Below are 22,265 nucleotides of genomic sequence, written 5' to 3'. Positions count from 1 at the left end.
AAGGTTGACATTTTGAAAGATTCCACAAACTGACAAAGAATGTCTTCCTGTTTCAATTCTGTATATATCAAGAAAAACGGTTTAAGATGCTGCCATTTGAAATTGCATTATATTTATAGCTCTTCAGTTTTAAGACTGATGGCAAGTTTAAATAATTGTTTTGAAATCTGGATTACTCCTAAATCTTTAATACAGAAAAACAAGTTTTTCCCCTTTCCCTCATATCTTTAGCTATGTAAGGGATTTCCTGTTTTCACTGTCTTTATTACTTTTTTGTATTTGTTTTAACAGCATTTTGTTCCCTTTGTTGCTGAAAACTTAACAGAAGCTGACTATGAGTTGATTGGTCAACTCTACTACAAAGACTGCCACGCCCTGGATCAGTGGAGAAAAGGCTGGTTTGCCATGGACAAATCTAATTTGCGTTTTTGCCTTCAAATGCAAGAAGGTCAAGAGGATAGAATGCACTTAAGGAGACTACAAGAACTAAGTAAGTTTTTTTCTCCCCCTCCTCCCCTTCTATCTGCGGGCTTCCCTGGTGGCTCAGAGGATAAAGCGTCTGCCTGCAATGCAGGAGACCTGGGTTCGATCCCTGGGTTGGGAAGATCCCCTGGAGAAGGAAATGGCAACCTACTCCAGTATTCTTGCCTGGAGAATCCCATGGACAGAGGAGCCTGGTGGGGCTACAGTCCACGGGGTCGCAAAGAGTCGGACACGACTGAGCAACTTCACTTCACTTCACTTATATCTGCACAGAGTTCTTTGCTGCATGTGGAAATAGTAGATTTCACATAAAATTATGATGACTCACTTCTAAACAGTGAGTAAGTAGTTGATAAAGGTATTTAGTGTAATGCTTTAAAATAATATGTTCATACTTTTCTTCTTTCCCTCCAGCAATTAGCACAGTGGTTCAAAATGGGGAAAAATTGGATGTTTTGCTCTTGGTAGAAAAAGGGAGGTAAGTGCATTTTTGCTTTTTGTTCTTTATCTCAATGCCTCAATGGAGTTGGATATTCTGGTTATCCTCTTGGAGGAGAACCCATTATTTTATAAACTGTTGGAAATTTTCTGAATCTTGTGTGTGTGTATGTATATATTCTCTTTAGTAGAAGGAGTAGACCAGTGAAGCTTGCCTATTTTTATATTATGAGAAACTCAGTGGGATCAGTTATTGTAGTTTTCTGCAGACCTAGATTACTTTGCTTCCTTTGGAAGCACTTTGACATTTGTAAATATATTATCAGTGTAGATATATGATAGGTATAAATAATACCCTGAATCATGTATAACTAAAACCTGATTTTTTGAATTTATTCAGTTTTCCAATAAATATTAAGCATCTACTCTATGGTACTGTTATAGGTACTGGGGATATAGTGGTGAATAAAACAGATATGGTCTTTGCCTTCGTGAAGCATCTACATTTGTGGGGAAAACAATATACAATATAAGCAGGCAAAAATTTTGCATAGTGTTCTGTCCCTCAGTGTTAAGTGTTTGAAGAAAAATAAGGTAAAGAGAGTATACCTGGTAGAGTGGTATTCTGTTTTCAATGGGGTGGTAAGAGAAGATATCTTTGATCAGAGATCTGTATCGCGTGGAGAGAAAAAAAAAACAAAAAACATGCAGCAGTCTGATGTAGACGAGGCACAAGGGCAAGGATACTCTGAAGACCCCCAGTGAGTTGTGTTTGGCATGTTCAAGGTCTGAAGAAAGCTCCTGTGGCTAGGGAAATTTCAGTGAGTGAGAGAAGAAATGATTACAAAGATATCCCTGGGCCAGACTATAGAGCCTTACAGGCCATGGTATGTAAAGACTTGAGTTTTATTCTAAGCATGGTGAGACTCCCCTTGATTTGAGAGCCAGGAAATGCAATCATCTGACTTAGGTTTTTAGATGACCACTCTGACTCTAGATGGATAGCTTTCAGAGGGCGCGAGTGAAAGTTTGAGCATCAGGTGAAATGCTGCTGCAGAGGCCAGGCAAAAGGTGACTTCCTAATGACATAGTGTTGAGCGGTAAGATATGCTGTGTGGGTAGAGGTCAGTGAATCTGTTGCTGAATTCAGTGACTGTGACAGTCAGAGATGATCCCAGAGTTTTTGGCCTGAGCCTTTATGTGAATTATGGTCCTAGTTTTTGAGATATAATAACATGGAGAGTAGAGGTGGTGTATTAGTACATTTAGGGCAGTAGATCAAGAATTTGGTTTTGAAAATGATTACTTGGAGATGTCTATTTGAGAGCAAAGTGGATATGCAAGCCTGGAATTAAGTGGAGAGGTTACAGCCAGAGATAAAGATTTGAGAGTCATCAGTGTACATTTTGACTGACTTATTTAGCCAAGGAACAGATCAGATTCACCTAGAGGAGGACTGTAGGTAGAAAAGAGACAAGGAGGTAGGCCCAGGGCCTTCAGTTTTGGAGCAGAAATGATCCGGCAAAAGAGCCTGAGAAGGAGCAGAAAGTCAGATCACAGCAGCTAGGATGGCAGGGTCTCCTGAGCAAATTGTTTTCTCTGTATATCTTATCATTTGCTTTCAAATCCCATAATTAGAATGTTTAGCTCTTCAAGAGTGCAAGATATGTATTTGTAAATATATGTATGTGTATATATATATATTTGTAATGATAAATATAAAAAGTAAAGTCGCTCAGTCATGTCTGACTCTTTGTAACCCCTTGGACTGTAGCCCACCAGGCTCCTCCGTCCATGGGATTTTCCAGGCAAGAATACTGGAGTGGGTTGCTGTTTCCTTCTCCCAGGGGAACTTCCCAACCCAGGGACCGAACCTGGGTCTCCCACATTGTAGGCAGACGCTTTAATGTCTGAGCCACCAGGGAAGAGGTAATATAAAAGCAAAGCTCAGTTAGCCTTTCCTCCATTAAACTTCCATGCTAGTGACGAGGATAATGACTGAGCCATTATCTGAACCTCTTTTCTTGAACTTCACAGGAAGATGCCAACTGCTTTAGACAGCAAATGTATTGCTGATTAGATAACGTATGTCAAAATGTATTTTTAACTACAGACGTAATCAGAATTTTATGTTTTTACTTATTTATTTCTGGACTTACAATGATTAATAATATTTTAGGTTCTAATTTTGCTACCAGATGATAGTTTTACTGTTCTCTCAGAATGCGTTCCATACATGTTCAGAAATAATAATAAGAGAGTAGATAGTGTTATGGCATTAAGACTAGCACAAATAACACTTTTTCAGTTCAGTTCAGTGGCTCAGTCATGTCCAACTCTTTGCGACCCCATGGACTTCAGCACGTCAGGCCTCCCTGTCCATCACCAATTCCTGGAGTTTACTCAAACTCATGTCCATTTGAGTCGGTGGTGCCATCCAACTATCTCATCCTCTGTCATCCCCTTCTCCTCCCGCCTTCAGTCTTTCCCAGCATCTGGTCTTTTCCAATGAGTCAGTTCTTCACATCAGGTGGCCAAAATATTGGCGTTTCAGCATCAGTCCTTCCAGTGAACACTCAGGACTGATTTCCTTTAGGATGGACTAGATGTATCTCCTTGCAGTCCAAGGGACTCTCAAGAGTCTTCTCCAACATCACAGTTCAACAGCATCGATTCTTCAGTGCTCAGCTTTCTTTATAGTCCAACTCTCACATCCATACATGACCACTGGAGAAACACTTGGAGCCCCCCGAAAATAAAGTCTGTCACTGTTTCCGCTGTTTCCCCATCTATTTGCCATGAAGTGTTTGGGACCAGATGCCATGATCTTAGTTTTCTGAATGTTGAGTTTTAAGCCAACTTTTTCAGTCTCCTCTTTCACTTTCATCAAGAGACTCTTTAGTTCCTCTTCACTTTCTGCCATAAGGGTGATGTCATCTGCATATCTGAGGTTATTGCTATTTCTCCTGGCAATCTTGATTCCAGCCTGTGCTTCATCTATTAATATTTATGGAATGTCTGCTGCCTGTTACCTACATGGCAAGAAAAAAATGGTCAAAAATACAGATTTGTTGCTTGAGCTTACAGAGCTTATGTTCTTAAACAAATTAGCAAACAGAAACTTGATAGTGAAATTTATTTTATGTATTTTATATATGCATGTATATATATATATATATATATATATATATATATGTAATTTGCAAAAATCATGTTTCTGTACCCAAGGTATTTTTCTACCAGTTTTAGTCTATAAAGGATTTGACCAGTGGTACATAAATTTTAATGAAAATGTGCCAGATGTGGATTAGTGTTATTCAATCTGAATTTTTATTTAGTGCTAACCGCATGTAGTGTACTCTCTCATGAATGCAAGATAAGGAAGCCGGAAGACTAAATGTTTCATTACTTTATGACATCTTGAACTTTACCCTGGGCAACAGGAATCAGAAGGGGAACTCAGAGGTACTCTAAGTTTATGGAATAGTTTAAAACTAGCAGCATTCCAAAATAATGGTCAAAGCTGCTTCATTTAGTTTTTGAGAATAAAGTTTCTATCTATGCGCATGTGTGCCCAGTTGTGTCCCACAAACCGTAGCCTGCCAGGCTTCTCTGCCCCTAGGGCTGCCCAGCAAGAATACTGGAGTGGGTTACTGTTTCCTTCTCCAGGGGATCTTCCCAAACCAGGGGTCAAACCTGTGTCTCCTGCACTGGCAGGCGATTCTTTACTGCTGAGCCACCAGGGAAGACTGTTTTTATCTACATGTGTTTTCAACTAGTTAAGTTGAAAGAATTTTTATGAAAAGCAGTAATAGAGAATGTGTCAAGATGAGAATAGGAGAAATACAGGATAAATATAAAACCAAGTTATATTTCTTGAATATCTTTGAATAGCTGCCATACAAAAGGAACCATTGGAAAACAGCTATGTTTATCATATGCTTATATATTGGTTTTACTTGCTTTCCCTGTTTTCTCCAAATCAATAATATTCAGATAATAGCAATAATAAAATGATGACAATGTATAAAAATTACTCTGTACCAGGCACTATTTTAATCACTTATGTACAGCCTTCCAGTGTCTATATGATGCTGCGGGGAATAATCCAATTTGAAATCAAGATAAGGACAGTTTTTAACTTAACAACATAACCATTTCTTTTTAAAATAAGTGGTAGTATTAATTTACCAAGATCACTCTCAAAAATTAAGTCAACTAATATTAGGAGCTTGGATAAATAATATGTCATTTATTTAATCAAATTTAAATAGAATTTAAATTTCAGCATCTTATTAGAAAGTAAAAAGTTTATTAGAAAACTTGAAAAGTTATTTTATTAGAAAAAATATATCCATCCAGTGGTTACCTAATTAAAGATGAAGCAGAAAGAAGAGAGGTCAGAAGTGGGGATAAAGAATCAACCTGGAAGATGGTGAGTGCACTGGGTTATGAGCCTTTATGGAACAAAAAGCCATGCAGGTGTCCAGGGCACCTTGTAGGGTGAAGAACAGTGTCTCATGTTTATATACCTATGTGTTTATTCACAGATCATATGTAAATACATAGAAACAAATGGAAGAAGAGCAGGTTTGGAAGAGAGCTTGGGAAATGATGAGTGTGATTTTTGATATGTTGAACATGAGGTGCTTATAAACACTTGAGAAATTGCTTAGAGGGAGTTATGTTTATGGATCTGATACTCATGATTGGTTAGTGGGGATATCAATATTGGAGTTACCCACTTATAGAATGAAGAAGGTGAAATCACTTAGGGAGGGTCTATAGAGTGAGAAGGGAAGAGGTAGTGTGTTGGGACTTGAATACACAGCGTGTTGGAGGTGGGGGCAGTTTTTGGGGGATTAGCTACCCCAGGGTATAAAGGTAGTTTCTTCAGAGAGTGAAGCAGGAAACCAAAAGGATGTGTCACTAAGCCCAGAAAGAGCGCTGCGAGAAGGAAGGAATAGTCAGAAATACCAGGTGCTGCCTGATGATATAGATACTCCATTGGATCAGTGATGGGGAGTCCAGTCTGGTGATTTTTAAGAAGAACAGAAGCGATAAAGCAGAAACTGGGTTCAAGTTGAGACCTGGATAAGATTAGATAAACCAGCTGGGGAGAACAGTTTGTCAAGGATGTCTGGAAGTTAATAGGATTAGTGAGGTGAAAGGAATTTGTCCCAGGAAGTGAATATATGTGCAGTTTTGTTTTAGATGACTTGAACTTGTGACATTGAAAACATTTTGATGGGGCAGAGATACATATTTAAGAAAGGGTGGTGGGGGGATGGACAGTGAAGGTGTAAGAGAGAGGGCAACAGGGTAGGTCTGTCAGTTCTAACAGCAAGAAAAGAGGGACTGATGGGTGGTTTTGGATATTGGGATCTTTCTAGATCTGGTGGTAGGCTATTGAGGGAGAATCCAATCTGCTGGTTTTCGATCAGTCTGCTGGTTTTCAGTTGCTGTATGAAATAGGAAATAAGGATGACTTCTGAGCTCTTGGCCTGGATGACTTTGAGTGGCTAATAGGAAATAAGGATGACTTCTGAGCTCTTGGCCTGGATGACTTTGAGTGGCTTTATCACATACCCGAAGAGGGAATAGATCTTTTCTCCCAGTACTCAAACCTGGCCAGTTAATTTTAAATGGGATTGTTTAAGAGCTGTTTTAATACCATTTCAAAATAAGAGAATTTCATTGCATTGTCCTGTTTTTCATCTCTCTTTCAATCTGTTAGTCCCTTGGGAAATAATGACTGTAAAGTACAGTAGGCTGTGTTAGACTTGTCAAAACTGTAGCTTTAAGAAATAAAACAACTTCTAGTTTTTCACATTGGTGGCATATAAAGATAGTAAGAATAATGGGAAGAGAAACCAACTAGCTATAAGTTTTAACCTTTAACAGCTTGAACCAGAACGGCAAATCATAAATAAGCTTAATGAATTAATTTCACATATTTGCTCCTTCCTTGTTTGGTTAAGCTGTTAAAATATATTAATACTTCTTAAAGGCAAGAGAATGAACCCTGTGGCCTAGAAAAGTTCATGAATTGATAACCATCCACTGAATATAGTCACTATTTAGATGTATATTTTAATCTTCATGGTAATTTCCCTTATATACCTAGCATGAGTGTCTTCAGACAGAAAAATATTGCAATAATATTTTCCACACACACAGCATTTTGCTGTGAAAAGCTCCAAGCAGAAGGTACTCCAGATGGTGTCGCTTTAATGTGTATTCTTTGTATACTTTAAAAATTATTATTTTGGAAAATAAAGCTTTCTTGATTACACTTAAGGCTTTCTACCGTGATGTTTGATGCTGTTATTGGAACTTAGATTTTGTGCTTTTCTTTCAGGTCTTAGGGTTTCTGTGTGTGGAAAAAAGAAAAGAAATCATGTTTTTGAATATCCATTGTTAGTCAATGAATGTCCTATACCCCAGTGAGGTCAGAAGGCACTTGTTTGGACAGTAGGTTATATATCCACTGTGACTGAAGTGTTCAATGGATTACAGCATCCTTTTCATAAAATTTGAAAACTATTTCTGCACTTGGCCCACATTCTCTGTGTATCTCTTTCTGATAAATAAGTTACTGTGCTCACTATCTCACATTCTGTAGCGTCATGCTCGTTTGTCAAAGATACCTGTTATTAAGCTTTTACTGAAAGGCTGTTAGTTGTAATCAGCACAGTATGAATAACTCAGCTGTGTTATCAGAAACAGAACAGCCTAGTATGTTTGTTTTTTTTAATTTTGTTGTTTGATTTTTATTTTAATTTTTTTAAGGTTGATTTATTGGCCTATAGTAAAGTATGATGCACTTGATAGCTCCCAAGCCTGACTGCATTCAGTTTTAACTGCAAATTTCAGACATAAAGAAGCTGACACTGGGGAATAAACATTTTATCAATATGTTTCGCAATTATGGGACAGACTACTTAATTTGGTAGATTAACACTCTTAAGTTGAAGATCCTTATTTCATATCAATTTATTACGTGTGATTTTTTCTTTTTTTTCCGTACTTGAATTGTGTTTTATAGCAGCTGATATGCTAGCAGTACTGTCTAGGGTGAATTATCTTAAAGTGGTTTCTAAATTGTGCATGTAATTGCAAATTAAACAGTAGCCGATTGCCCACAATATCAGCTTGACTGCTTTTGTAACTTTCTGATCGTTTAATTTGTAGAGATGGTTTAATCTGAATGTTTCCAAGGCAAATGAGATAGACCCTTCTCTCACCACCACCACTGGTTTTGCAAAAGAAAGGAACTATTCAAACTTACAGTATAAGATGATTTTTTTTTATAGAGAATTATGATAAAGGGAATGTGTGACTATTTAACAAAAGGTGGATTTTGAAGTATTTATTATTTCCTTCAAAAATGTATTTCATTCCCCAGTTCAGGACACTTCCTGTATACTAGATGTAAACCTGTGAGCATATAAATGCAATATGGAGTGAAAAAATACAGAATGAAAAGATCTCTTCTAGATAATGGGATCAAAATAATCATTTTTATTTTTTAAGTCTATTTATTTAGTCTATAGTCTATTTAAGTCTATTTATTTTTAAGTCTATTATTTAAGTCTAAGTAGGATTAGAGTAGGAAAAAAATGAGGGATTGAGACACAAAGATATTCCAAGAGGTGGAAACAATAGTTTTAGCAAAATAGGATGGGTTGGGGTAAAACTTGACTTCAGGTTGGCCTTGACCTTCAATTCTTGAGGAGGAAGCATGGGACAGTGGACCTGGAGAGATAGATTGATATCATATTAGTATTATCAATTAAATGTAAGTAATAACTTGTCTTGTTTTGGAAAGGATTGCAGGTTCTTTACGAGGGTACAGAAGCATTTTTTTTTGGCAGACTTGAAACAGGGCTATTTCTCACATTCCTATAGGTAATTGCCTAATGGTGTGTAGAGATGAAATTGAAAACCTGGAGGCTTGCCTTCTCAGGGAATAGTGTGCCTTGACACTTTACTGAACGGTTGGCTTCAGAAGAAACAAATTATTTAAGCTAATATTTCTTTCTCCATTATTCTTGTGATACAGTCTCTGCATCTACAGATTTAATAATTGTTTGCCTGTTTCTGGCTGAAATTTCATCTCTATGCAGCAGTTTCTTATCTGCTGAGGAAAGAAATACTGTTTTTCTATAAATGAAAATGAGGGTGATTTATGGATGCAATGACTTAATAAAATGTGCCGGACTCCCATTTCTGCCCATGAAGATCTGGCATGGAATATGCCCTCCTATTTTAAACTACTAGAAACTGGACCAAACAAACTATTTTCAGACTTTGGAACAATAGGCTTCCCAGTATTGTGACCATGGAGAGAAGGGAAACAAGTGACTTAAGGTCTAAGATCACCTCAGCTTCCTGTCAGTACTTGGCCCAGGGAATGGGGGGATCCAAAAAGAATATGATGGTTTTGCTATGTTGGAGTGGAGCTAGAAGTTTGGAGAATCTGCAGTAGCTAAACTTTGCAAAATAGAGTTCAGAGCAGAGGGGAAAATGGACAGAGCACGAGCTTCAGAAATCTTCATAGGAGTTCCCTTCCATCTTCAGCTCAGTATGAACCTGCATATTTGCAGGTCAAAACTCCAGGCAAAAGTTCTCCCAGGGTATGCTATGAGTTGAACAATTCCCAGAGTTTAGACACTATTTGAGTGTGTTTAAATTTTATCTAGCCAGGTTAGACAGACTTCATTAAACACATAGAGCATTTGTAAAGACTGCAGGAGGTAATCCTAGAATATTAAGGCTAAACCAGCCCTCAGGTAATGGCTGCTCCATTTATGCCTTGCTAAGCTTAAAAACAGACCTCTCCACAAGTAGTTTAGTTACCCAGCGTCAAATAGGCAAAAGGGGCCAAAACAAACATCAATACCCTTTATAGGAAGACAGCACAACCCTGACACTGAACTTAACACTCAAGATATCTAGCACAGAATTAAAATTACTGGTGATATGAAAAAGCTGCAAGTTAGATGATAAGAACAGACCTAGAAATGAGAAGGATAGTGGAATTAGCAAAGAATATGCACACTAATTTTGAACTGTTACTAAATATATTAAAAGATGTAAAGGAAAACATAAACATAGAAAAATGGATCTAAAGAAGGAACCAAATGGAACTTCTAAAGCTGAAAAATACACTATATGAAAAGAAAATCTCACTAGATCAGCTAAATGCAAGAGTAGACCATGTTAAAAGAAACAAACTCAATAAACTTGAAGTCATGACAATAGAAATTATCAAAACTTTAGCTCAGAGAGAAAAGACTAAATAAAATTAGCAGAGCCTCAATGACCTGTGGGACAATATTGAACATTCTTATGTAAACATAGTTAGAATTGTAAAATGAGAGAAGAGAAAGATGGAAAATAAAAGAAAAATATTTGAAGAAATATGGCCAAAGATTTCTGAATTTCATAAAAACTATAAATACACATATATTAAGATCAACATAACATGCATGATAAAGACAGACCACATCAAGACATATCATACTCAAATTCTTGGAAACCAATGTGAGGAAAAATAAAAGTACCAGAGGGGGGGGAAAAACATTAAAAATAGGGGACAAAGATGAGAATGTATTGGCAGAAGCAGTGCAAACCAGTAGGTTATATAGCGAAATCTTTTAATGTGTTAGGGGAAAAAAATAGCCAAACCAGAAACTATTAGCTTAAAGTACTCTATCGAGCAAAAATATCTGACAGAAATGAAAGCAAAATCAAGTATTTTTTGGCCAACAAATGCTAACATATACTACAAGACTCAGTGTTTTTATTTTTTATAAATGCCTAAGATATTATCTTTTTTAGTTATGTTTTTGAAATGGGTTGTTTGCTTTTAGTTGTGTTTAAAATGTTCTTTATAAAGATGATTTCGTTTTTTATACAGCTAAATTTATAGATCCTGTCATTTGTCCTGGGTCTTGTCAGTAGACTAAGCTCAAATATGGTAATCTATATTTTGTGGTTATTATATTACAAATTTGAGAAAATTGTTTTATTATTTTTGGGACTTGGTTTCTATGTCTTATTGAACTATCTTATTATAGGATATACGGATTTTTAAAAATATGGCTTTAAAAATTAGGCTTAAGGAATGAACAATTAGTAAAATGTGTTTCTCTATAATTAGAGTTCTTCAGAATAACTTTTCAGATTTTCAAGATGTGAATTCCTTGAAATAGGAATGATAAACCATTGTTCAGTAACATTTGAAATAATAAAGTTGGCCAGCATTTGTGTTGAAAATATCTTTTGATGCTTTATTCAATGTGCAGAGTTTAGGTAACATCAGAGAGGAAAGTTGTTGAACTGATGCTGTTAAATGTCAGACACATACTGCACAAGATGATGTATTTTAGGATTCAGCCTTTGACAAGTTGATTTGGGAGTTAACTTGTCATTACTGATTCTACCCTTCACTAGTTCACAAGCAGACAGTTAAACTTGTCATCACAACATTTCTTCTGACTAGAAAGAAAATTTGAAGTTTGAAACATTTACAGTTAATGGCAGAATTATACTGCTATTGTAGGCAGACCGTTCCCTTTGGGGTTTCTTTAACTGCTTGCTCAAATATTGGTCGTTGTTTGTTTATACACACACCTTTTCAAAGATTTTGTCGCCTATTCAGAGCTTAATTATCAGATGAAAAAAGCAATTGAGACTCAAGAAAAGTTAAAATATATATTTTTAAACTCCTGAATTTAACAAGGTGTAATTTTTATTGTCTTCATAATGTAGGAGCTTGATTTCTCAGGGAAATGACCCAAGTTAGATCGTTTCGTTTAAACAAATAAACCCAGCAGTAGAATGCTTTTGAGTTAAACATGACATGAGATCAGTGAAAAGGCAAAAGCATGTCAGTATTAAAGCAGGTGTCAGAATTCTTCAAAAAGGAAATGACAAAACCTTGAGATCTGAGCTGCTGTGATGGGTGTGGAAAATAAAAGCAATAAATAAAGATGTCAGGAAGCAAGAGATGAAGATTATGGGCATCATTGTCAGTGAAGGTGTAGTTATGGCAGGTTCAGAAGGTGTTAGAGGTGAGTGGAGTGGGGTGCTAGTAGCTTTATCTTCGTACAGGAGCATTTCAAGAAAAGAAACCAAAGGAAAGAAAAGAGGACTGTTGTTTTCTCCTTAAATTAGGGCCAATGAATTACCAGGAATCTAAAAGATTACCCCTCTCAGTCCCCTCAAAAGAGAAACCATAACGACCAGTTGTCCATGCAGTTCATTCCTTTCTCTTCAGATTGAATCCAAAGTAGCCATTTCGTAGTCTGAAATCAAAATTAAATAGTGGTACGCTGGTCTGCATGCATGCTGAGTCGTTTCAGTCGAGTCCGGCCCTGTGCATCCCTGCCCCGCCAGGCTCCTCTGTCCGTGGGATTATCTAGGCAAGAATACTGAAGTGGGTGGCCGTTTCCTCTTACTTCAGTGTAATTATACTTAAATGCATCAATGATTAATTTGTGTTTCAAATCAAAGTTTTTATCTAGTGAGAGAACTTTAAAACAATGCATCCACTAAATATCTGGCATTATGCTAAAGGCTATTGATACTGAAATGCTTTCTTTGCTTATATGAAGTTTGTGGTGAGGTGGCTAAAAAATTCACACAGACACAACAGTTGATGTGATGGAGGGTGGAGTGGGTGTCTAGGATTAAAGAAGAATGCCTGTTACACCAGAAACATGGATGGAGGCAGATAGGAATGGCGGGTCACAAAGGGTTACCTAGAACATACCAATGGGGGAGGAGCTGGACTAAGCAGGCGGAGAGCAGGAAATACGTATTGCAAAGAGAAGAACATGTTAGTTTCTTTCTTCTTCCCTTCCTTTCTTCCTTCCTCCTGGGAATGGCGCAGTTGGAATGGAAAATACAGGACAGATCTTGAAGACCTTTTAATCTTGAAACCTCCAGAACTGCCATGGAAGGACAGTTATCAGGAAGTGATGTCATTAGCTTTGTATTTTAAAAAGATCATTCTGGCAGTCTTGAGGAGAAGGTGGAGAACTGGGAAAGGAATTTTGTTTGAAGGGACTTAAGTGACTTTAAGGAGCAAAAGCAAGCTCCGAAGGAGGGCAGAGTTCAAATAAAGAGGAGGCAAAGCCAAGTGTGTTAGGGAACTGGACGTGACAGAATTCTGTGACCGAGTTCATGTGTCAGGGGTGGGGTGGGGATCGGGGGGGGTCAGTCCACAGTAATGAATCCTAAATTCCTGGTGGGATAAGTGGAGAATGTAGTACCAGTTTGGTATGAGAAGGGATAAAGATTTGAGATGCTTGTGGAATTTACATTAATTAGTATTATGGTTTATTCGTTACTAATACCACATTTATTGAGTGCTGAAGTGGGTGCTATCATTATCCTCATTTTTGACTTTGATGAAACTGACAACCAAAGAAGATTGATAACTTGTCCAAGGTCATAAAGGAAGTGAGTGCGAGCTAGAACTTGAGTTCAGGAGTTGATTTCTGTTCTGTTAACTTCTTTATGCTCTTGCTCTTCAATCATGTGGAGATCTGATTTGTGAGACAGTTCTCAACCAGGGATAGGGATGTGAGACTTACTAGCTTATATATATGGGAGATGAAATCACTGGCCTGGATGACATGTCTCTTGGAGAGTCTTTGGAGTTCATGTAAGTGCACTGAAGTTGCAGTTTCATTTTTAGAAAGAGAAAGTGAGTTTGGGAAAGAACTGAGGGACCAGAAAGATAGGAGGAAAAGTCAGGAAGAGCTGTCTACCACAGCTGACTTGGGTGGTTGTTTTCCCGCTCTCTCTCTCTCTTTTTAACCTTTAAAAGGTAGAACAGTCCTAAAGTCATCAAACAGTTCTAAAATCTTAAAAAATAAACCCCCAAATATCCATGAGAAGTTACAAGTGATGCTGGCCAGAAGGGTTTCCGTTCAGTTATTCAGAAACAGAATGAGAGAGGGAATGAGAAAGAGGCGAGGACATTAAGACCACAAGTTCAGGGAATTATCTGGGCTCTATGGAGAGAGACATGTGACTCCAAGCAAAAGAGGGATCAAGTGAGTGGAAGCTGATGGTAGACAGGGATTTTCTTCTGATGGATGAGATCAGATCACATTTAAATGGATTTAAGGATATTCTCTGTAGAAGTAAGGCTTTAAAAAAAAACAAAATTATCATTTGAAATACTTCTCTAACTTTACAGAACATTATACATCCATGGGCATACCAAGTTGGATTTCACAGTCTGGCATACTGCGATTGAAAAAGCAGCAGGTACAGATGGGAATGCATTACAAGACCAGCAGCTCAGCAAAAATGACGTTCCCATTATCGTGAACAGCTGCATAGCGTTTGTTACACAGTATGGTAAGTATCAGAGTTTTTATTCAACCCCAAGAACTCATAGTAGCATTCTTACAGTTTTGAAATAGTACCTCCATTGGACTGAAGGAGAGCCCTTTGTATTTTAAGAACATCAGTGAAAATTAAAAGTGTAGTCCCTCTTCAGCCTGAATGCCATTCCTTCTCACAGTAAAGTTCATTTAAATGATATCACATGCCTTACAAATTCCTTCTTCCTTTAAATGCATAAAATTTTTAAATGACATATTAGAAGAATCTATATTGTAAAATGTATATTTAAAAAATGATTAAAGGTTGTGCTTTTCAGAGGTTCTAACTTTACAGTAAAGTCCTGGGGAATGTAGTGGTGACTGTTTTTAAAATGGTAAATGATGGGACAGACTTTACTTTTTTGTAGGCCTGCATGCAAAGTGTCTGTGTATTTATTCCCTTTAACATGTTTTTGGTCACATGTCTATATTAAGAAACGTGGTCATTAATTCTGCTGGTTTGACTTAATTGTAACATTTTTATGAATAGTTTGTAGGTTAAAACCAACTTGAATCAGGCTTCATTTTAATTTAACATGCTGTGGTAGTATTTTACACATGCCTAAAAAGTAAATGAGATATATCTTTATTATTTTTACTTATTTTCAAATTACTACTCTTTCTTAAAATTTCTTCTATTACGTGTTCCCTTAATACGCTGAAAGATAAATAAATTGCTTAACTGTATTTTTAATATAAAAATGTGTTCTCTCAATCTGTCTATAAAAGGGATTGATTTAGATTGTATATGCAGAAAAAAAGTAAAATGGTTTATCTTATATTTTGGAAGCTGTGTTAGCTTTTCATTGTTCTCCTAGTCTTAAATATATCTTTGGGTATTTTTAATTTGAAAAGAAAGTGTAATCAGTGAGAGAGCTGTAGAAAAACACTGTTTTATGAGTTTTTTTTTTTTTTTACTTATTTATTGTCTATTGCATGCCAGCCGCTGAGCTTAGCACTGGAAATTGAGCAGTGGTAGTAAAGAGTGAAAGAACCATAAATTTTGACTTCCAGTATGAGAACTAACAGTGAACTGATATGAACACAATGCCAGAAATAACAAATGCTATGAAAAAAAAATAAGGGAAAATTAAGTCTAGAATATGTGTATATTAATCTGTTTTCTCCTAGGGAGAGTGCCATTTTAAGTATTTCACTCATTTCATTATCCAAGTAAAGTTATCCAAATAAAATTATGATTAATATTCAGGCTTGAATATTAATTTGTGTTTGAATTATATACATTACAAATATGTATATAATCACATTATGTGGGATTATTCTGTGAAGTTCCTTGATAGTCTGGTTATATTTTTCTTATCAACTGTCATCATCTGTTTGTTTGAAAATGGGGGAGGCAAGTTATCATCTTCATTTATTAGTAATTCAGTATTGGTGCACTTGCATTGTGCAGGTATAAATAAATTGCACACATCTTATGTTTTAGCAAGATCATAACCTCATTGGGAATTTTCACATCTTGTTAGTTTCATAATGGTATAAGGTCTTTCTTAAGCTGACAAATGATTAAAATAGCTTGACTGGCTCCCAGTGTATCCAATTTAATGCTTCTCTAGGGAAATCAGAAGTTTCTTTGTGGTGTTTATTTGCATTTAAAATCATTAAGCATTAGATTGTTTTCAACTAAATTTCATATATTATAATTACCTTGTAGCTCTAGCATAAGGTACATTAGCTTCCATATTAAAGTAATAAAGCCAATAAAAGACTCTTAATGTTTTTTCCCGCTTTTTGTTTTTTTAATGAGCAAAACATGTGAAAACCTCAATATTACCAGTGTGGGTAGAAGGGAAGGTTTGATATGAACTTAGAAAATGCCCAGTGATTCTAGAATGCAGGTGATTGACTCAGGATCTATATGATCATAATTATTTCCAATTTCCTAATCTTTGGTATCAAATCTAAAAGCCGCATTTTTGTGCTCATGGTGTCAAAATCTGAACCTGACAAAATTCACAGTGTAATTCTTAGAGTTTTAATTTTTTTTAATGAGTTATAGCAGTTAGTTCTTGGGGGGACATATTTAATTTTTGTAAACAAAATTGTGTTCAGATTCACATTTCATTACCTTGTACCCATTGTTAAAAATTCACTCAACTAGGAACATGATATCTCAGAAACTTAATCAATTTTTTGGTAGAACTTGCTTATTCTTCTATTGTGGTCATTTACTGAGTATCCACTGAGTTCTCTGAGGCACTGTGTAACTACTGTATACAGGAAATAAGACATGATCTTTGCCTTCTAGGAGCTTATAGACTGTGGATCAAAATAAGTGGGCATTTACATCTCAATTGCATAAAATTCCGTGGCAGAGGGATTCAGGGGTGGTCCAGGTGTCCACGGCTTAGAGGTGAAATTCACTCAGTGCAGCAGTGGTCACGAGGGTGTTGTGGGTGACGCATGGAACCTGCCACGTGTTTTAGGAGCGAACGGGAGCTCATTGGGAGAAGGAAGGAGGGATTCCAGGCAGAGGAAACTGTGTGCCAGGTGTGGGGTCATGAAGGAAGTCGTCTAGTCAGGGAACTTTGGGTAGCTAAGTGTGGTCAGAACTTAGTGTGAGAAGAGCGGAAAATAAAAGAAGCTGGGGGACTAGTTAGGACATTCATATAGGGTCTTATATGCATGCGTGCATGCTAAGTCATCTCAGTTATTTCCAACTCTTTGCAACCCTATGGACAATAGCCCACCAGGCTCCTCAGTCCATGGGATTCTCCAGGCGAGGATAGTGGAGTGGGTTGCTATGCCCTCCTCCAGGGGATCATCCCAATCCAGAGATCGAACCCACATCTCTTATGTCTCCTGTTCTTTACCACTGACACCACCTGGGAAGCCCAGGGTCTTATGTGTCATAATAAAAGCCTTAAACTTGGCCTCTGTTGTTGTTCAGTTGCCCAGTCATGTCCAGCTCTCTGTGACCCCATGGACTGCAGCACGCCAGGCTTCCCTGTCCTTCACCACCTCCCGGAGCTTGCTCAAACTCATGTCCATTGAGTTGGAGGTGCCATCCAACCATCTCATCCTCTGTTGTCTCCTTCTCCTCACGCCTTCAATCTTCCCAAAAACTTGCCCTCTAGTCAGTGGTAGGGGGCTATATCCATATTTTTAAGCATTTTGGTAACACCAGCAGACTCGTATCTCAGATCATTCTATTATCATTTTCAAGACCGACTGGAGGGCTCAGTGGAAACAGGGACAGAGGTAGAAGTGGGTGCCTGAAATTATAATAGTGCAGGTAATGGAGCAAGGGGACAGTTTTGTGAGAGAAGTCATGATGAAAAATATATGTGACAGTTTTTTTGAAATTTTTATTGATGCTTTTGATGTGATATGTGAGAAAGAGAAGTTCTGGCTTATAAATGACTGGGGAGAAGGCAGTGCCACATATTGAGGTATAGAACAAGATAAAAGGCATGTTGGGATTGGGAGGTGAAGTACTGAATGGGGTGGGAAAATTAATTTGTTCATATGTATAAGTATAATCTGTGTGGCTTGTATTTGGGAAGCCCTGTGTTTATAGATTTAGATATATAACGCACATGTGCATTTGAAATTTTCAAAATTAAAAGCTGAGTAGAAATATACATGTCTTAGTTGAAGTGATGAAAATGGATGGGTTCATCTAGAAAATTTTGTAGGGGATCAGAGAAGAGAATTGAGGACAGTTTCCTGGAATCATCAGTAAAAAACTGGATAGCAGAATAAATAGAAGACTAGAAGAGGAGTCATAGAGAAAGGGGTCAAAAGAGATGAGATCATAACATCATGAAAGCCTTGAGATTAACAGAATTTTAACCAGGATTCACTGGAGTATTAGACACTGCAAGGGGATCCTATTATATAAAAATTGAAAAGCATCTAGAAAGCATATTCTTGAGGAAGATGGTCCCAACAGAGTGGGAATTAGGCTTGAAGCAAGAGTAAGTGGTTAAAGGATCAACAGTGATGCAAGATGGTAGAAAGAATAAATGTAGAAAACTCAGATTAGTTTTGGAAGAAAGAAAAACAAGAGGCCTGAAGCGAGGGGGCAAAAAAGGATTAAAAAATATTTGCATATCATCATCATCCCCACCACCACTCCTCTTCCTCCAGTTAGCTGCTATTCTTATTTTATGTGGGAAACTTGATCAGTATGTAATTCTGAAAAGTTATGACCCAACTCTTCCATCTAGAAGAAGGTGTGGAACAGACAGAATTAAATATGCACATATGAATGTAGAGACTTAAAGAAATTTATGCCAGCGAGTCTTACTTTTGTCAGTGAAACTGAAGGCAAATCTGTACTCTGAGAGACTGAGGAAAGGGCACCTGCAGTAAAAGAGCATTTGAGAAAGATGCTGCGAAGAACTGGAGGAAGGACTGGCCTAGGGCCTACTCAGAGTTGAGGATGGAGTAGTTTGTTCATCAGGTTTGCATTTTACATTATAAAATTTGCAAGGTGGGGAGATTTTTACTCTCATGCATGTTTATATAAACTCTTAGATGATGATTTTGTCTTGTGCATCATCCGAACACAGAAATTAGTTCTTTTTTTGAGATAGTAAAATGGATTTTGACCTGAGACTTTTTTCATATACTCTTTTTCTTTCTTTTTCCTTTTTTAACAAAGGTTTAGGATATAAAAATATCTATCAAAAGAATGGTGATCCATTACATGTAAGTGAACTCCTGGAGAGTTTCAAAAAGGATGCAAGAAGCTTTAAATTGAGGGCTGGAAAACATCAACTTGAAGATGTGACAGGCGTATTGAAGAGTTTTCTCTCTGACATTGATGATGCACTTCTCACTAAGGAGCTCTACCCGTATTGGATCTCTGCCTTAGGTAATACACAAATTACAAAATAAAGGCTTGCCTTCTCATTTGATAATAGATTTTTTAAAATCACCTCTGATAATCTGAACATTTAATTGAAAGGAACAGTATACATAATGACTTAGAACAGGAATTGTAAAATAGCTGTTATATGTGCCTCAAAAGAAATTTATGGTGGTAGGTGCTAAAGTCTTTTATGATAATATTTAGTTTTTGGTAGACTTCTTAGTGCTTACTTTGCCTTTACTTTGGAAGTGTTAATAGTTAAGTCCGTGTAGGCTATTAATTTCTCATTAAGATTAAAATCAAAGGTTTATTACAACATTGGTTTTACATGGTTTTAACATATAGCTTTTTGGCTTTCTTTTTTCATTCATTCTGTCTCTTTAGAGTTACATGACAAAAGACCTTTTTACTCTTCATTTTTTTTCAGATTCTGTCTAATGAAGTGAAATATCTTTGCTACACTCTAAGAGAACTTATTTAAGAAATAATCTTAGAAAAACAGTTTATTAAATCAGCTGCATGTGTGTTAAATCACTTCAGTTGTGTCAGACTTTTTGTGACCGTATGGACTCTAGCCCATCAGGCTCCTCTGTCCATGGGATTCTCCAGGCAAGAATCCTGGAGTGGGTTGCTGTGCCCTCCTCCAGGAGATCTTCCCAACCCAAGGATCAAACCCATATCTATTATGTCTCCTGCATTGGCCGGTGGGTTCTTTATCACTAGCACTACCTGGGAAGCCCTATTAAATCAGATAATGGGTCAAATTGATTTCAGTAAAACCTATATTTAACACCACCATTAATTCAAGGTAGCTCCTTTTTTAGAAACATGATAATACATATTTTAAAATATAAATTTTGCCTTTAATCCCAGATTTCTAATAGAGCTATTTTCATTTTTCACATTATTGACTATATGATGTTTTTCTGTTGAGAAATAGTTTCTTCCGTTGAACGTGTTTAATTTAAAACATAAATATGAAATTTGAAGGGATTAATTTTGAAATGCCACAAAACATCTGTAGTTGAAAAATAATCCCAAGATTGACCCTTTTTGTCTCAGCAAGAAGACAGTAGTATTGTTATTAAAATAAAACTCTTCACAATGTAACTACTTAATTCAGAAGTCTTTTCCTTGTTGCCTATGTTTTTCAAATCAATAGTTTTAATTCTAATCACAATAAGAGTTGATTGTATAATTTTCTGGAATATAGAATTAGGTAATACATCTTTTTAAGCACAATTGCCCTGCCACCCTCATTTTTGTTTTAAGATTTTATTGTATTTCATAACCATGAAATTATTTATAGCACCTCTATTTTATAAAGACTTACAATTTGCCTTTATTGTCAAGTCAGTCATCAAAAATCTATGACAAATATGCTTTTGCTGAAGTTGTCAAATTTAATGGCAAAGAGGTCTTCATTAAGCTACAGGAGAAGGTAGTTGAGAAACAGCCTGTGTCAGAGAGGAGTGTGTTCACCTTCCATTTGGACGTGATCCCTGAGAAATTACTTTGAGAAGGCTTCGACGACTAGTGTTGAAAGCTCTTTGCTTTCAGATCCGTTGTAGCTCACCCTGACCTGTCAGAAAGTACCCTTTGTTGGATCTGCAAAAGTCAACCAGAACTTACTGGATGACCTCATTGGCGAGCTCTCTTGGGTCCTGTGCGCCCAAGGCGAAGAATGTCCTGCAGTTGCATAGTACCTGTTTATACGATATACACGACTTCTTCTAAGATTGCTATTAAATTGGCTGAAGGCTGTGACTGGTTGTACAGTTGTATTTTCTATATGACCTAAAATCCATCTTCAGTTTCCTTTCCAGTTACTCAAACTTCATTTTGAAAATATCATCTATTTTATTCTTATAAGATTTGTGCAAAAAGGCTATACTAGCATGCACTTGTTAGAAGCATAGTAGTGTAGTATTAATTACATTTAATTGAATAAATACAATTACCTCTACAGTTAGAAACTGGAAGACATGAGGGGAAATATTTGGATTATACCAAGAATGACAGCTAATTCCTAATCCACTTCTAGTATAGCCTTTGAATGTTATGGGGTGTCTTCCCCTCTTGCTTTTAGACAGTCGTCCATTAGCATGGTTGAGTCAATATAACCATGTTTACTTTTATAGATCTAGGTGCAGGTGAAATCAGTACAAAGGAGCTATGAGTTCCTGTTTTAAATAGGAGCGTACTTCAAAAATGTGTCACAGAATTTCTTACCTCCCCAGGGATCTGAATGCCCTTTACAAGTGACTGTGTACTTTGAAAGAATCCCTAATGTGCCTCTGGCTTTCTGTGAATAGCATGCGTAGGGCTAAGCAGAAAATGAAAAAGCCTTGTTTCCAAAGGTAGCTGGGAATTGAGAGGGAATATATAAGTGCCGTCCCCTTGAGTTACAGAGTCAGCACAAGCTGTTTATTTGGAGGAAGGTCTCTTATTTCCCCTGTAAAAGAATAGGTTAGACCAGACCACACTGCACAGCCTCCGGACTCTAGAACTTTGGGGTCCCCGTGCAGTTGATTTTAAGCGTTTGACTTCTTAGGGTTCGGAGAGTGGAGGAGAGTAGTTCCTCCTTGTCATCCTCTTCATGCCTAAGTTCTAACCATGCAAAAGCAGAGGATCTATCTATCCTCCTCTCAGTCTGTATCATTGTTACCAGGGCCTACACATGACTTATTCCACTGCCCCCCTAACCTCCAAAGAACTGAAATTTCCAGGGCTTTCCAAAGGCCCTTTGCATGGATCTGTGGGGTTAATGTATAGTTCATAGTTCTGGGATAGGTCAGAGTATAGGGAAGATTTTTATGATGCTAACAAGGAAAAATGGTCAGACATGTCATTTTCTAATAACAAATAGTGAGATCTTTCCATAGCTATAGTTAAAATACTTTTGGCTCATCTCTTCAATTTGTAGGCTAATTTGTTACTACTTGAAAATAGTCCTATTAGTTGAAGTTCAGTAGAAGGTAGCATTGAAGATAAAATACAGACCTGGGTTTTAAAAGTACTTTATTTTTAATTACAAAATAGAAGAGCTATGACATATAGCCGTGGAATGTTTATGTAAATATCAAATATTTTTC

At 36.9% G+C, this 22,265-nt stretch overlaps 1 protein-coding gene across 2 annotated transcripts in view; it reads left to right on the top strand.

The window, feature by feature from the left end:
* Positions 1-22,265, top strand: part of ARAP2 (ArfGAP with RhoGAP domain, ankyrin repeat and PH domain 2) — a 186,895-nt gene that overhangs the window by 100,462 nt on the left and 64,168 nt on the right. For both annotated transcript variants that reach the window (XM_065907507.1, XM_065907508.1), the window contains exons 18-21: positions 292-490; positions 898-961; positions 14,141-14,304; positions 18,961-19,173. In XM_065907507.1, coding sequence (XP_065763579.1) covers positions 292-490; positions 898-961; positions 14,141-14,304; positions 18,961-19,173 — 640 coding nt within the window. The remainder of the gene's footprint in view (positions 1-291; positions 491-897; positions 962-14,140; positions 14,305-18,960; positions 19,174-22,265) is intronic.

Source organism: Muntiacus reevesi, chromosome 16 (assembly GCF_963930625.1).
Source record: "Muntiacus reevesi chromosome 16, mMunRee1.1, whole genome shotgun sequence".
Lineage (NCBI taxonomy): Eukaryota > Metazoa > Chordata > Mammalia > Artiodactyla > Cervidae > Muntiacus > Muntiacus reevesi.
This window is presented reverse-complemented; position numbering and strand designations above follow the sequence as displayed.